The sequence below is a fragment of the Entelurus aequoreus genome, linkage group LG10 (assembly GCF_033978785.1).
Source record: "Entelurus aequoreus isolate RoL-2023_Sb linkage group LG10, RoL_Eaeq_v1.1, whole genome shotgun sequence".
In the NCBI taxonomy this organism is placed as follows: domain Eukaryota; kingdom Metazoa; phylum Chordata; class Actinopteri; order Syngnathiformes; family Syngnathidae; genus Entelurus; species Entelurus aequoreus.
The window spans coordinates 66,993,783-67,006,280 of NC_084740.1; the positions used below are offsets into that span (position 1 = coordinate 66,993,783).

Genomic DNA, 12,498 nt, shown 5'->3' on the forward strand with positions numbered 1-12,498 from the left:
GGGCTTGTCTCACATAAGGATTGTGAATGATAGGCAAAATCCCGTAAAAAGTGCGGTTCCACCCTTAATGGATCTTCTGAATCAAATTTAATTTTTTCAACCAGTACCTAAAAGAAACTTAGTGTTTTGTAATTCATAACATGTGGTAGGCTGGCTGGATCCCGGCTGGGTCCAGACTAAGTCTTGGTCTGGATCTATAAATAAATAATGATAAATGGGTTATACTTGTATAGCGCTTTTCTACCTTCAAGGTACTCAAAGCGCTTTGACAGTATTTCCACATTTACCCATTCACACACACATTCACACACTGATGGCGGGAGCTGCCATGCAAGGCGCTAACCAGCAGCCATCAGAGGCAAAGGGGGAAGTGTCTTGCCCAAGGACACAACGGACGTGACTAGGAAGGTAGAAGGTGGGGATTGAACCCCAGTAACCAGCAACACTCCGATTGCTGGCACAGCCACTCTACCAACTTCGCCACGCCGTCCCTGGATCTGGAACACAGTACAGACTTTAGAGAAGCCCTGCAGTAGACCATTAGTGACTCTGCAGAAGTCCATTCAAAGAGGTCTTTCTGAAAAGGAAAAGTTATTCTCCTGCGTGTGTTCTCATGTGTCTTTGCAATATATTTTGTCAGTGGATCTTTTGCCACACACTGAACAACTAAAAGTTTTTTTCTCCTGTGTGTGTTCTCATGTGTGACAGCATACTTCCCTTTCGGGAAAACTTTTTGTCACAGTTTGAGCAAATGTAAGGTTTTTCTCCAGAGTGTGTCCGCATGTGTCTAGTCAAGTCAGACTGCACCACAAAGTTTTTTGCACAAACTGAACAACTGAAAGGTTTTTCTCCTCTATGTCTTCTCATGTGTATTTGCATAGTATGTTTTGCGGAGAATATCTTAACGCAAAGTGAACAACTGAAAGGTTTTTCTCCTTGGTGTCTTCTCATGTGTATTTGCATACTATGTTTTTCTGAAAATAAATTACCGCAAACTGAACACCTGAAAGGTTTTTCTCCTGTGTGTGTTCTCATGTGTGACAACATGCTTACCCTTTGAGAAAACTTTCTGCCACAGTTTGAGCAGGGGAAAGGTTTTTCTCCGGTGTGTGTCCGCATGTGTCGGGTCAAATCAGAGTTTGTAACAAATGGTTTAGCGCAAACTGAACAACTGAAAGGTTTTTCTCCTGTATGTGTTCTCATGTGTATTTGCATATTGCGTTTTTGGGAGGATAATTTACCGCAAACTGAACAAATGAAAGTTTTTTTCCCTGTATGTGTTTTCATGCGGGATTTCATATTTACATTAACGTGTGACGTTGAGTCGTCACTATCCGACAGTGGAGCTAAGAGGTTGTCTGCTTGTGATCCTCCGCAGTGGTCTCCATCACCTTCTGTTGTCATGTGTTGTGGTGAGCTGCTGCTTGGAGGCTCCACCTCTCTCTTCTCCTCACTTGGACTGTGATGAAGCTGTGAGGACTCAGGTGGTTTGTCTTCATGGTCTTCAGTCTTCACAGAGACAACAATCAGTGGAAAGTTGGTGAGATCAGCCTCTTCCTGTCCTAGAAGACACTCTCCCTCCTGAGTGATGCACAGTTCCTCCTCTTCCTCTTTAATGTGGGGGGGCTGTGGATCCTCCTGCTTTAAAGTATAGCTCACCTTCTGCAACAAAGAGAGAGGTTCTTCTTGATGACCAATCAGCTGCTGGACGTCTGGAGGACAAATAAGAATTATTGTGAAATATGATTATGTTTTAACATGTTTTATTAACAATGTGATGCTTCAAAAGCAATGTATAAATCTATTTCAGTAAATGTAATGTATTGGATCTTTTGGTATTATGACACTAAACTTAAGAATTTCTTTATTTGTCCTCATGCTGAACAGCAGGTTGCTTATTAGGCGAGACACAAAGTAGCTTTTATTTACGTGCAGGTAAGATGCTTGTCTCATTTACTCTTCTGTAGCGTTTTCACAAGTTTCAGACCAAAATGTCATACCTAATTTATGTACATTTATTTCTTTACTTTTAGAGCTGGGCAATATGACTGAAATATGTGTCACGATATAGGTGTTTTGTATTGGTCAATATCGATAATTATTGATATTTGGTCATAGACCAATAGAAAATAAGGACCAGGAGAAAAATATATGAAACACAAATATTTTTATTCTAAATGTAACCTTCCTCTGATTATAATCCCCTCAGCTATCAAGGCAGAAAGGAAAGGAAATGTCAACACAAGCATGGAAAACAACTACCGGTAAAACAAAATTCTAAAACTATATTCAACACTCGGACAGGCTCCGAAAAGGACAAGCGGTAGAAAATGGATGGAGGAATATTCAAAACTTAACAATAACCTTAAAAAAATTAAAGTGTAGTTAAAAAATAAGGAATTTGTAAGAAATGCTTCACAAAGTGTAACAAAATAGTCTAAAGTGTAAAAATGTAAACATAGAGAAACCTGAGAAGAACTATTTTCTGCAGGTTCAGTGCCAGGAAGTTACAGCTGTGCTCTAAAGGGTGAGCACGGCAAAGGTGGTGTGGTATTACCGGTCTTGGTGGGGACGAGTGCCTTGCACAATTCACAGAACACATTGGTCTGACTACGGGCCCTTTTTAAAAAAATCCAAAAAAGTGCCATACTGTCCAGGTGACTTTTCCTGTTTTATCCACAATTTCTTCATTTTTACTTTCTTTTCTCACTCCATGCAGAGAATTAACTGCAAGACAGCAAGATGGGGCAACCCAACATGATAGTTGATACTGTTACCTGATTGGCGGTTAGCGTGTCACGCCCACTGATCAGTGATCACTTCCTGCGCTGCGAGTGCCTTTGTTCATGCAACCAACCATGCTTTGCAACTTTCGCTCTCTTACGAAGAAGAAAAAAATAATATCAAACACATTTTTCCCATTATCGATTACATGTCTATCGTGAAGATATGTACCTTTTATCTCCACACAAACAGCGTTTTCGGCAGTCTGAAACGAAGATTTTTGAAAACTGTCTCCAGAGTTGAGAGGGGTGTGTCGTTCCGCCAGAGTACCGTGAGAATGATGATGTCGCCACGGCTTTCCAGCCCTGCCGCCCCACCGTGCAGTCACGTGACAATAAAAAAAGAAGGCACGCGCAACAGCTGTCAACAAAAGAGCTGTGATTGTGACGAACAGTCATTACTACTATCAATACTTGTATGAAAAAAGAACCATGATTTTTTTTTTCCCAATAGGGACTTGCTCAAGGTTTTGTCCGGGAGAGCGCCCCCTAGGCGGACACGCGTGTCGGAATGAGCCCCTGTCGCTCAGGTCCTGGATGCAGTCAAAAATGAGGGCCGGGCCAGGAAAATTTGTCAAAATTGTGTCCCAAAATAGCTCACTTTGTCTTGGACACATTTCCTGATAATCCGGCCTCTCAAATCATGGCGTGCCTCATAGCGTGATGAAGGTGTTTTGGTCAACCAGGGGGAAAAAAATAAAAATCAAAAGAGGGTAAGGCGATTTTATACATAGAAAAAAAATCAGCCTTCGTCTGGTACAAAATCGAAGTAGGTAAGATGTCTTACCTACTCCCATTTTTGACCGTTTTGACATTTTGGCTCTTCCCGCAACTTGTGGAACTCGTGGAGGGATTTTTGACCATTTTGACCATTTTCGGCATTTTGCAGTACATGTACACAATAATAATAATAATACACGCGTCATATTATTTTAAATACAACAACGACCAAGAGAACGAGTGCCCTTTTGTCTCCTTTACTACTGTACGCTACTGCAAAAAACAGTGATTTACTGTTATATAATGTACTATTATGTACTGTGGACGTTTAACATTCTAACTTTTGTTAAAAGAATGAGAATGAGTGTCCTATCAATAGTGGGTCACATCCAGACGAATAATGCAATACAGTGCCTGGCCACAAGAGGCGCTGTAAGGAAACAAAGCCACCGGATCCACCAAAAGTATAAAAGAGGAAACCGCAATAATTTCTCTTTTGGAGTGGACAACAAAAAGAGTCCTTAATGCAGGTTAAGCAAGTTAATGCTGCCCGAGGAAGGGGGATAAGAGTTATTTATTTGTGTGTAGCAGTAGTCCAGTGTGTTAGGCCCCCTTGTGGCGCACCTAATATGCTGTCTGTATTTTTGGAATTAATGGGCTGAATTTGCTCTGTTAAAATCCCCCACCATCAAGTATAGAATTATATTTGGAAATAAAATGACACGTCGAATGCCGCTGAGATAGGCTCCAGCACCCCCCGCGTCCCCGAAAGGGACAAGCGGTAGAAAATGGATGGATGGATGGACGTCGCAAAATAGTATGAATAAACTAGATTATTAAATCTTCACACCTTAAAGCAATTGCAGACACCAAATTATAAATGACAGCAAAATATTTAACTTCTAAAGGGAGATCAAATGTAAAAACTAAACATGTGTATTACATACACTACCGTTCAAAAGTTTGGGGTCACCCAAACAATTTTGTGGAATAGCCTTCATTTCTAAGAACAAGAATAGACTGTCGAGTTTCAGATGAAAGTTCTCTTTTTCTGGCCATTTTGAGCGTTTAATTGACCCCACAAATGTGATGCTCCAGAAACTCAATCTGCTCAAAGGAAGGTCAGTTTTGTAGCTTCTGTAACGAGCTAAACTGTTTTCAGATGTGTGAACATGATTGCACAAGGGTTTTCTAACCATCAATTAGCCTTTTGAGCCAATGAGCAAACACATTGTACCATTAGAACACTGGAGTGATAGTTGCTGGAAATGGGCCTCTATACACCTATGTAGATATTGCACCAAAAACCAGACATTTGCAGCTAGAATAGTCATTTACCACATTAGCAATGTATAGAGTGTATTTCTTTAAAGTTAAGACTAGTTTAAAGTTATCTTCTTGAAAAGTACAGTGCTTTTCCTTCAAAAATAAGGACATTTCAATGTGACCCCAAACTTTTGAACGGTAGTATATGTCATAAATTAAATGTCAAAAAGCACAGAAACAAACACTGATAAACAAGAATTACACAGCAGTGATGGGAATTGTGAATGTTCACAAATACATTACTTATCTTACTTATCAATGCACAAATAGGAATGTGACGATTACTGGTGTTAATGATAAACTGCAGTAAAACTCCTGACAGTTAGTTTTCTTTATGTATATTCACCACTAAACCTTACAATATGCTGACATCATATTGAATGTTTGCCTTCATTTGACCATGTGAGGTAAGGGGGACGTCCTCGAGGTCACATGGTTGCAGCTCGGCAATTACATTGTTGATGATTAACAAAGATGACATTTTTTGAAACAGTTGGGTTAAAAAGAAAGTACATCTCCAACGTGAGAGAGAATGGTGGACCCTGGATGAAAATACGTTACAAGTAGAGATGTCCGATAATGGCTTTTTTGCCGATATCCGATATTCCGATATTGTCCAACTCTTAATTACCGATACCGATATCAACCGATACCGATGTATACAGTCGTGGAATTAACACATTATTATGCCTAATTTTGTTGTGATACCCTGCTGGATGCATTAAATAATGTAACAAGGTTTTCCAAAATAAATTAACTCAAGTTATGGAAAAAAATGCCAACATGGCACTGCCATATTTATTATTGAAGTCACAAAGTGCATTATTTTTTTTAACATGCCTCAAAACAGCATCTTGGAATTTGGGACATGCTCTCCCTGAGAGAGCACGAGGAGGTTGAGGTGGGCAGGCTTTCGGGGGGGCGGGGGGTAGCGGAGGGTGTATATTGTAGCGTCCCGGAAGGGTTAGTGCTGCAAGGGGTTCTGGGTATTTGTTCTGTTGTGTTTATGTTGTGTTACGGTGCGGATGTTCTCCCGAAATGTGTTTGTCATTCTTGTTTGGTGTGGGTTCACAGTGTGGCGCATATTTGTAACAGTGTTAAAGTTGTTTATACGCCCACCCTCAGTGTGACCTGTATGGCTGTTGACCAAGTATGCCTTGCATTCACTTGTGTGTGTGAAAAGCCACAGATATTATGTGACTGGGCCGGCACGCAAAGGCCGTGCCTTTAAGGTTTATTGGCGCTCTGTACTTCTCCCTACGTCCATGTACAGCTGCGTTTTTAAAAAATCATACATTTTACTTTTTGAAACCGATATTGATCATTTTAAAACCGATACCGATCATTTCCGATATTACATTTTAAAGCATTTATCGGCCGATAATATCGGCAGTCCGATATTATCGGACATCTCTAGTTGCAAGCATTGAGAATCAGGGATTCTCAAACTGTGGTACGTGTACCACTAGTGGTATGCCAACAAATCACTTGACTAGTGTTTTATTTTCCTATATTCAAACAGTGTTACTGTTCAAACTGTGTGTATATGTTACAGTGGCCAAAAATATTAAATATACCTGTTAAATAAAACCTCTGCCTTGTTTACGGCCTACTGCGGTACTGGTATTTAATGTCGGTCATTATGGTGGTACTTGGAGAGCCAAGAGTTTTCTGAGGTGGTACTTGGTATAAAAAAGTTTTCGAACGACTGTATTAGATGATATCTGGATGTTCTGCTTACTTGGACTGTGATGAAGCTGTGAGGACTCAGGTGGTTTGTCTTCATGGTCTTCAGTCTTCACAGAGACAACAGTCAGTGGAAACTTGGTGAGATCAGCCTCCTCCTGCCCTAGAAGACACTCTCCCTCCTCTTCTTCTTTACAGTGGGGCGGCTGTGGATCCTCCTCTTCCTCATTTACATGAGGCGTTTCTAGCTCCTCGTTTTTCTCTTTAACATATACAGGCTTTAGGTGCTTCTCTTCCTCTTTGAAATGAGGGGGCTGTGGATCCTCCTGCTTCAAAATGGAGTTCCGCCCCTGCAATTTAGGGGGACTTTCTTTCTGATGTCCAGTCAGCTGCTGGACATCTGCAAGACAGAAACAAAACCAACCCATTTTAATTTAGACATGTAGAATATTACATAGTACATGATATATGAATGTTTTACTAGTGGATAATGTGATGGTAAAATATAAAACTTATGTCATGACGCCAACGTGCAAGAAAGGTATCCAAATATGGCATCATTTGATTTGACATTAATTAGTACCCGATAGTACTGACCAGTGTTCGGAAAATTACTTTTAAAAAAAGTATTTGAACAAGAACGGAATTACACTTCAATAAATGACACACAATTATTTAAGAGGGAAAAATATGAATCCGTTATTTAATTTTTTTTATAAAATTCAAATATTTGTTATATGCAGTTGAGAGACGTGTCATTTCAGAGCAGTGTGTGTCCCTTAAGAGGGGCCCTAACATGCAAAAACAACTTTTTTTTAACCTATTGGTACCTGCTAATGTGTATTTGGGGTCTGCATAAGTCCTGAGAAAGTTTCAGAGATATTCATAAACCAATCTTGCCTTCATTCATACTTATTCCAAATGGTACGTTTGGGATTTTGTTCAAGTGTGACATCAGCGGATTATCCATATATGGTAAAAATGTACCCAAACATCCTAGCGCGAGTCAGCCTATTATAATGTATTTAAATCTGGCTGTACCAGAACATCATGTCCACGTTGAAACCTACTGAAGGAAATGCTCTGTTCTTGGTTGCTTTAACCAGCACAAGTCACAAGTAACGTTTAGTCTCATTTGAAGTAAAAAGTGCATTACTTTTAAAGGCCTACTCAAATGATTTTTTTTTATTTAAACGGGAATAGCAGATCCATTCTATGTGTCATACTTGATCGTTTCGCGATATTGCCATATTTTTGCTGAAAGGATTTAGTAGAGAAAATCGACGATAAAGTTCGCAACTTTTGCTCGCTGATAAAAAAAAACCTTGCCCCTACCGGAAGTAGCGTGACGTCACAAGCGGTAGTGCGGCTCACAATTCCCCGTTGTTTACAATGGAGCGAGAGATATTAGGAGCGAGAAAGTGACGATTACCCCATTAATTTGAGCGAGGATGAAAGATTCGTGGATGAGGAACGTTAGAGTGACAGACTAGAATGCAGTTCAAGAGATATCTTTTTTCGCTCTGACCGTAACTTAGGTACAAGCTGGCTCATTGGAATCCACACTCTCTCCTTTTTCTATTGTGGATCACGGATTTGTATTTTAAACCACCTCGGATACTATATCCTCTTGAAAATGAGAGTCGAGAGGGCGAAATGGACATTAACAGTGACTTTTATCTCCACAACAATACATCGACGAAGCTCTTAGCATGAGCTAACGTGATAGCATCTGTCTCAAATGCAGATAGAAACAAAATAAATAAATCCCTGACTGGAAGGATAGACAGAAGATCAACAATACTACTATCAGGAGACACCGAACCAAACACTGGACATGTAAATACACGGTTAATGTGTATTCGACGCCTGTCGAAGCCTAGCAATGCTGTTGCTAACGACGCTAAGTTAACAACGGGACCTCGTCAGAGCTATGATAAAAACATTAGCGCTCCACCTACGCCAGCCAGCCCTCCTCCGCTCATCAACACCCGTGCTCACCTGCGTTCCAGCGATCGACGATGCGGTCGGCGGCCCGGAGACGTAGGAAGTCAAGGTGAGTTCGCCGCTAGCGCGTCTTCTATCCAACAAAGTCCTCCTTGTTGTGTTGCTACAGCCAGCCTCATACACTGATCCCACCTACAACGTTCTTCTTTGCAGCCTCCATTGTTCATTAAACAAATTGCAAAATATTCACCAACACAGATGTCCAGAATACTGTGGAATTTTGTCGAAGAAAACAGAGCTGTTTGTATTGTGTCCAAAAGGGTCCAAACACTTCCGTGGACCTCGCGACGTCACGCGCATACGTCATCCTCCAAAGGCGTTTTGAACCGGAAGTTCCCCGGGAAATTTAAAATTGCACTTTATAAGTTAACCCGGCCGTATTGGCATGTGTTGCAATGTTAAGATTTCATCATTGATATATAAACTATCAGACTGCGTGGTCGGTAGTAGTGGGTTTCAGTAGGCCTTTAATTTAATGGCAATGTGCCTTCCACTGTAAAGAAGTTGCTTCCTGTGTTTTCCGAAAAAAGTACTGCTAGGGCATTTTTTCTTCTTCGAGAAAGGCTAGATGACACCTAGTACTCATTGAGAACAGAGCTAGCTTGACCACCACCAGTATTCATTAGGCGGGACGTGACGTCAGTAACATCCCAGCCATTGTTGGATGTTATTTCGTCTCTAATAGGCGAGGGCGGACCTACGTCACTTCCGCCTACCAATCCCCTAGCAACCGGTCGCCATATTAAATTCGTTGAAAACAAACCAGCTCACAGCGAACACAGCATTGACAGAAAAAGCATTTAATGAGGTTTCACTGCATTTTAAACTGTTCTAAATGGCGTATGATTATGGAGTTGTAGCCTTATGAAGGCGCAGTACAGCAGGCGAATAATGTACAAAATATATGTCTTTGTATTGAAAAGTCTTGCAGACAGCATTTTGCGACTGTCTTGAAAAGTTGATTAAATGGCAACATGAAAATTATAGGGTTTATTGGTTTTTAAAAACCCAACTGTTAAGTGCAAATTTAAACGAAACCGGTTTTCAAAAATAGCCTATACAGGCTATAGACTATATAGCAGACCTGGGCATTGTGCGGCCCGCGGGCCGCATCCGGCCCTTTGTACGTCCCTGTCCGGCCCGCGTGAGGCCAATTATAAATTACAAAATAAATTTTAAAAAGCATCTATTTCGAGTGTGCAATACAACGGTGCTGCTTTTGTTTTGAAAAGCGTTATTTGTATTACTTCCGTGTGGACGTATGCTCGTGCGCGCAGCGGCAATCTCAAATTACAAAATAAATTTAAAAAAACATCTTTGTCGTGCGTGCAATACAACTGTGCTGCTTTTATTTTGAAAAGTGTTATTGTGCGTATGTCCTGTGAGGGAAGGCGCACAGCGACTAAAAAGAGAAAAGTTGATGACGAATGGCGTGTTTTCAACAAGACAAGTAAAGGTAAAGCTGTGTGCTTATTTGTGGTACACACGTTGCTGTGTTTAAAGAATATAGTGTAACGACCTGCTGAAGTAGATGTTGTCTTCTTGAGTTGCGTAAATGAGGAGTGAGGAGACGTGCGTGTGGAAGGAACGAGATATGTTGAGCTGTGTTAGTATAGCTTGCTCAATAAAAGTTTAAAAAGAGCGTCAGACTTGATGTGCACTTCTTCTGGACACTACAATTGGTGGCAGAAGTAAAACTTTGCGCATACTGCACTGTTTGTGTGCTACGTCATCGGGAGGTACGTGCCACGTGAGGAGCTCGCCGCAAAGAGAGAGAGAGAGAGAGAGAGAGAGAGAGAGAGAGAGAGAGAGAGAGAGAGAGAGAGAGTGTTTACAGGTGCAGCCACGCTGCTTGCCACGGGGGGAATTCCGCCCTCAATGAAGACTCCCAGGTTTGATGGCAAGGCGAACTGGGAGGCATTTCATCCCACTTCTGACATCAATTGTAGCGTCCAGAAGAAGTGCACACCAAGTCTGATGCACTTTTTAAACTTTTATTGAGCATGCTATACTAACACAGCTCAACTTATCTCGTTCTTTCCAAAAGGAAAACCAATCCTCACTCCTCATTTCCGCAACAGCAACGCTTCCTCCTTCTTCGCCAATCACCTTACAGGCGTGCTACGTTCACAATGTTTTCTTATCTGGTTAAATAAAGGTTTTACAACAAAGAGGATGCAGGATAAAGTGACAGAAATTGAAATTTTTGTATTGTAATATACATCAGGAAGTGTTGTGTAAGAAAGTGTTAAAAATAAAACCATCAAAAGCCATCTGCTTTTGTATAAAGATAAGTTAGGTTACCGGTAAATGAAAATATTATTATTATTATTATCTATCTTACGGTATATCAAAAATAATTTGAGCAAAATTTAATTGAAATATTGTCAGTGTGGCCCCCCAGCAGTGCTCAGGTTGCTCATGCGGCCCCCGGTAAAAATTAATTGCCCACCCCTGCTATATAGTATATACCGCATGTTATTTTTGTACAACAACAACTTCAGCTGTCGAGCGTTATAAGGTACAAATTCAACAAGTACAACATTAGCACGGACGGTATAGCCAAGTTGTGGTTAAGAAGGTGGATTTTTGTTCCTTATATTTACCAGAAACGAAGTGGTCCGAACACACGACCCGGGACTTTGGGGGACTCCAGTGAGAACCGTCCTCGTTTTCCCGGTGTAAAGCTGCGAGCCATTTGTCTCGTCTCTGTGGGCTTTTATCACGCATTGGCAGAATAAAATACGACCTTTGTTTTCCCTGTTTCCAGTTGTGGTTAGCACAACCAAAAACAACACCGTTTTTCGGCATTTTGGAGGCAGAATGACGGGTTTAATCAGCGTAGGTCGACAGGTTAAAGAGTAATGGCAACGGTTTGTTTTCAACGCCAGTCTGGTTGCTATGGCTCGAAGAACCCGTATGTAGCTCAGTTGCCCGGATGTCGGCCCTCACCTATTGGAAATACTGTTTTGCGTGTGCAAATAAATGTTCAATTGACATAATTTTACTTCTTGACTAAGCTCCTCCACTCAGTGAAGTTATTCCAAATGTTATTTCATGTGAAGTTAGTAAACATGTGAGAGTAAGAAGTAAACAAACCGGCTTTGTGCAACTGAACTTGAGGCTTCTTGCAAACAGCGTCCAGTAGTTGACGTTGTCGCTCCTTCACCTCTTTTGTTCGAGACAGTTCCTCCTCGTACTCTGCTACTATCCTTCTTTCGCACATTTTCACACAATCACAACACTTCACACTCACACTTGACCTCTAGTTAGCGACGTGTTGATCACTTCCGCGTCTCTATGTTAGCAGCTAGCAAGCTAAGCTAACTAGCACGCTAAGCTAACCCGAGAAGCTGCAAAGTTCACGGAGACGAGTCGAGTTTATACTTGGACTAATAATGAATAACGTGTAGTTTGTCACACGATAGACGAATTAGTACAAACGGAGAGACTAACGCAGACTTAAAGACCGAACTGCTAAGTTACGTCCGTGGTAGCGTCCAAACATGAGGTCGGCTTCTTCTTCTTCTTCTTCCCATGTGAGTTTAGGATGTCTTTCTTCTTCTTTTGCTTTTCTGGCGAGTTGCAGCCATAACTTAAAAGACGCATATCGCCACCTACTGTACCGGAGTATGCAGCGTATATGTGTGTGTTTGGAAACGAGAAGACAATGCCATCAAATACTAAACAGAATTGTAGAAAATAGAAGATAGATACACGTATGAAGGTAATGGTTACAAAAAAATTTGATTTTTAATCTAATTTCTATTTCCCATGAATTGATCGGGTGTTACCATTTAGTGGTCAATTGTACGGAATATGTACTGTACAGTGCAATCTACTAATAAAAGTCTCGATCAATCAATAAAAAAACACTTTTTTTTTCATTGAGACACTCACATAACAGCACATTGTTGCCAAAAAAGTAATATCGTGTAATTAACCTCTGCACATATCCCAAAGAGTTATCACTTAC

The 12,498-nt window shown here is 40.9% G+C and overlaps 1 protein-coding gene across 5 annotated transcripts in view; it reads right to left on the minus strand.

Annotated features, from left to right (window-relative positions):
- Positions 1 to 12,051, minus strand: part of LOC133658944 (gastrula zinc finger protein XlCGF8.2DB-like) — a 13,848-nt gene extending 1,797 nt beyond the window's left edge. The window contains exons 1-5 of one of the 5 annotated variants that reach the window (XR_009827571.1): positions 11,622 to 12,051; positions 6,571 to 6,915; positions 2,956 to 3,089; positions 2,778 to 2,879; positions 1 to 1,712 (exon numbers count right to left, since the gene is read on the minus strand). The exon at positions 1 to 1,712 is cut by the window's left edge and continues 1,797 nt beyond it. Coding sequence is in view for 3 of the 5 variants with exons in the window: in XM_062061492.1 (XP_061917476.1) it covers positions 667 to 1,712; positions 6,571 to 6,915; positions 11,622 to 11,748 (1,518 nt within the window). In the remaining 2 variants the exon portion in view is untranslated. Of the gene's footprint in view, positions 1,713 to 2,777; positions 2,880 to 2,955; positions 3,112 to 6,570; positions 6,916 to 11,621 lie in introns of those variants that run through there. The other 4 variants (XR_009827572.1, XM_062061494.1, XM_062061492.1 and 1 more) reach the window with 4 other exon arrangements.
- Between the last annotated feature and the right edge of the window lie 447 nt (positions 12,052 to 12,498).